This window comes from Gavialis gangeticus, unplaced genomic scaffold (assembly GCF_001723915.1).
Source record: "Gavialis gangeticus isolate Ggan-Ray unplaced genomic scaffold, GavGan_comp1, whole genome shotgun sequence".
NCBI lineage: Eukaryota > Metazoa > Chordata > Crocodylia > Gavialidae > Gavialis > Gavialis gangeticus.
Window position 1 is genome coordinate 5,529,280 of NW_017728995.1, and position 4,256 is coordinate 5,533,535.

At 46.7% G+C, this 4,256-nt stretch overlaps 1 protein-coding gene across 1 annotated transcript in view; it reads left to right on the forward strand.

Annotated features, from left to right (window-relative positions):
• GMPS (guanine monophosphate synthase) overlaps window positions 1–4,256 on the forward strand; it is a 94,902-nt gene that overhangs the window by 62,398 nt on the left and 28,248 nt on the right. Inside the window, exon 14 of the mRNA XM_019503031.1 lies at window positions 659–784. Within this exon, the coding sequence (XP_019358576.1) occupies window positions 659–784 (126 nt within the window). The remainder of the gene's footprint in view (window positions 1–658; window positions 785–4,256) is intronic.

The window sequence follows — 4,256 nt, forward strand, 5'->3', positions numbered from 1 at the left end:
TTAATTTTTTTTTTAAAAAAAAAAAAAAAAAAAAAAAAGCTGTTGTTGGTCCCTAAGGTTGTAGTCTTCTACGTTTGCTTGACAGCAGTCAGCAAACACCTAGGTCACCATGTGAGAAATAAAGGTCTGATCTATTTGTCAGCTCTTGTAGGCAAGAACTTGGCATGCTAGACTAAATAAGCAATATATCATTTCCTTCTGTTTGCAGCCATGACAATAATGACCTCAGCTGCACCTTCATTGTGGCTGAAAAAGCTTAGATTGGCTGCTGGTAGTTGCTGTTTCTTCTACGATGGAATGAATCAGTTTAACTTTGCTACCAAGCCTGTGACTGATTGCTGGAATGTTCTGCATCTGGGAAGAAATAGCATAAATGTTGTGTAATGAGGAAAAGTTTTAAAGAGCAAACAGAAAGGAAAAGAACTTAATCTAGCACTTTGGAAGACTGCAATTAAACCTACTGCTTGACTATCTGCAGTCAAATTACCAATACAGAGGCTAATAGAGTATACTGTGGATAGCATTCCCGTACATAAAAGCTGCCATAACTGTAAAATAAACTTAAATATTTTGGACTCATAAAAGGTTTTACATAAACTGTATTTGAATGAATCATTTTACAAATCTTACATACTTACTTTTCTGCTTCACTGCATAGCCACATACTCTGTTACAAAGGGTCAAAGCATGCACAACTGAAGAGGACCAGGAAAAGCTGATGCAGATTACAAGCCTACATTCACTAAATGCCTTTTTGCTGCCAATCAAAACTGTGGGAGTGCAGGTTAGTGGAGTGGTTCTATGATGTTTTGAAAAGTGCTTATTTGTAGGACTGAAAGCTGCAGCATGGCACAAGAAATAAATGGTGTTAAAGTAAAAAATGAAGAAAATGGCATGTCTGCATATCCTAAAACAGAAGGGTTAGTGGAATTCCTTGGCAATATCAGTTTTATTTTTAAATTCTACTAGTCTGCAAACATTCAGACATCTGGATAGTCAATCAAGTAAGATCTGGGCATCCTGTTTGAAGATCTAGGATTTTCTGAAGTCCTTAAATTAAATAACTACCCCCTGGGGAATTATGTAATGATGTGTCCATGCAATTTTGTGCATAAAAGACGTGATTGCACATAATTGCATAATTTTGTGTAATTTAACCCCAGCGGGCTCTGTGCCTCCACCTCTGCAGGGCTCCCTCCACTCTAACTGGGAGCCCCACATGGAGGCACCAAGTGCAGTGGCACAAGACTGAGCAGCTGGTAAGTGGGGAGGGGAGCTCCTTCCTGCAAGTGAGAGTGGAGGGGGTGGGTCATGTGCCATCAGGCAGTGTCGGCCGGAGCTGTGCCTCCACATGGGGCTTCTAGCACTCCAGCAGGAACACACGCGGAGGCATGGAATCATGTGCTGTCAGGGCAGGTGGGCTCCATGCCTCCATATGCAGCTTCCTGCTGGAGTGCTAGAAGCCCCACGTGGAGGCACAGAGCCAGTCCAGCATGATGGTCCGTGGCCCCTGCCTGCAGTGACGAAAGCCCCACATGCTGGCATGGAGCCAGCCTGGTCTGGTTCAGAGGCATGCACCAGAGGGCCGGGCCAACTCTGTGCTGCAACGTGCAGCCTAAGGCAGAGCCTCATGCCACCAGGTACTATGCCTGCTGTGGCCATGAGGGGCGGCCACCTTCTGCTCTTGAGCTGCTGGTGGCAGGGACTGTGCATCTTGGGGGTGGGGGGAGAAGCATGTGGAAGGGGGGACCCCACCCACCCACAACCCCCATGCCCTCACATCCACCCACAGCCCCATACACTCCCCTACACCCATCCCCCAACCATACAAAGTACCTAAAGAAATATTTCTGAAGAAGGTTCAAATAGTCCTATATTTAGTTTAATTTGTAAAAGTAATTACTTATGCAAAACTTTGAATTTTTCTTTGCATAATTTTGAATTTTTCTAATTCCCGGGGGTGTGAATAACGGGAGTCGTATTTTGTGCCACAGGATTCAGATTTGCTATTTGAAAGGGATCATTTGATCTAACAGTTGAGCCAAACCAGTTATTAGCTCATTTTTGGTTAAAAACGAAGAACAAAAGTAAGCATATTCAAAGAATTTAAGCTTAAAACTTAGATGCGTTGCCTTTAAACAGTGTAAAATTGAAAACTCCAGAACATAATTATCACTGACAGGAAATAGCATGAACCGTTGTGACTCGTGAACACCAGTATCTGATTTGTATCCATTCTTAATAGTTTTGAGACGAGGTGTAGTTTCTTGTGTAACCTAGATAAGTGTCATTTTAAATTTGCATTAATATAGCACTTTCAGATATTATCTTAAATGGCATTCAAAGGCAAATAAGGGGTGTGTGTTGTTACTTTTTTAGATTTTGTTGTTAATAACTTCGAGTGGCAGAGAAAATGCAGCATAACTAAATCACAAAATCTTAGAAAATTAGGGTTGGAAGGGACGTCTGGAAGTCATCTAATCCAACCCTCTGTTCAAGGCAGGACCATCCCCAACTAGATCATCCCAGCCAAAGTTTTTTGTCTAGCTGGGTCTTAAAAACCTCCAAGGATGGAGATTGCATCTGGGTAACCTGTTCCAGGGTTTTTATAGATTCATAGACATTAGGGCTGGAAGAGACCTTGGAAGATCGAGTCCAGCCCCCTGCCCAAAGGGCAGGAAGTCAGCTGGGGTCATAGGATCCTGGCAAGATAAGCATACAATTTGCTCTTGAAGGTGTTCAGTGTAGGTGCTTGAATCACCTCTGATGGCAGGCTGTTCCAGACCTTGGGGGCTCAGACAGTAAAGAGATTCTTCCTTATGCCCAGCCTGAAACGATCTTCAATCTCATCATCCCTTGAGGCGCTCTGGTGAACAAACATTACCTCAGCATCCAATTTTGCTGGTGGTCACCAGTGGTAAACTTATAGGTGGCCATCAGATCACCCCTGAGCCTGCGCTTTTCCAGGCTAAAGAGCCCCATGGCTCTCAGCCTGTCGTCGTAAGGTCTGTTTTCCTGACCTCTGATCATGTGCGTGGCTCTTCTCTGGACTCTCTTAAGCTTCTCCACATCCTTTTTGAATTGTGGAGCCCAAAACTGGACGCAGTACTCCAGCTGCAGCCTCACCAAGGCCGAGTACAAGGGGAGAATGACGTCCCAGGATTTGCTTGAGAAGCATCTCTGGATGCAAGGCAGCGTTTTGGTCTCTTTACTAGCCACAGCGTCGCATTGCAGGTTCATGTTCATCTTGTAGTCAATGATGACCCCCAAGTCTCTTTCTTCCGTAGTGCTCGCCAGTGTAGCACTGCCAAACCTATAAAGATGGTGCAGGTTTTTCTTCCCAAGGTGGGGAACCTTGCATTTTTCAGTGTTAAACACCGTTGGGTTCTTGTCCGCCCATTTGTTGAGCCTGTCCAGGTTTTACTACACTCCTAGTGAGAAAAATCTTCCTAATATCTAACCTAAACTTCCCTTGCCCCAACTTCAGACCATTGCTGCTTGTTCTGTCACCTCCCACCACAGAGAACAGTTTAGCTCCATCCTCTTTTGAACCCCCCTTCATGTAGTTGAAAGCTGCTAATAAATCCCCCCTCAGTCATCTGCAGGCTAAATAAACCCAGTTCCCTAAGCCTTTCCTTTATAAGCAGGGATTCTGGTTTTCCCTGATTTAAAAAAAAAAAAAAAAAAATCACTTATGCCGTTTAAACTCAAATTCTCTAATAACCCCAAATACGTGGTTAAAATTAATGGCCCCCCACAGCCTCCTGACCTTGCTCATGCCTCTTGCCCCGCAGCCCTGTTGGAGGGGGCCCCTGGGTCCACATCCCCCTACCCCCACTCCCCTCTGCTGCTTGCTGTGGTCTCAAAGCAGCAGCACTTGCAGGGGGCATGTTGCCAGGGGGAGGGGGGGCTCGCAGTGGCGAGGAGATCCCTGCATGCCCGGCTGTTCCTTGCTGCGCCAGGTCGTGCCCACCAGGCTGCAGAGGCCCCCCAGGGAGGGAAGGAGGGTGGGAGCCTGAGCCCACAGCCTGCGCCTGCTCCATGCACAGATCTGGGAGGGCACAGGCCTTCCCTGTGCCCTAGGAAGCCCTCTGTCTTCCCTGGAAGAGCCACCCACAGCCCTGTCCTGCTCCCTGCTGGGGCCCTGCAGCTGTGTATTGTGGCCCCAGTCCCCAAACACCACCTGGCTAGGCAGCAGCACCAGCCCTGCCTAGCTCCCTCCCTACAAGGCCCTCAATCCCCCCTCCCCCCTCCAC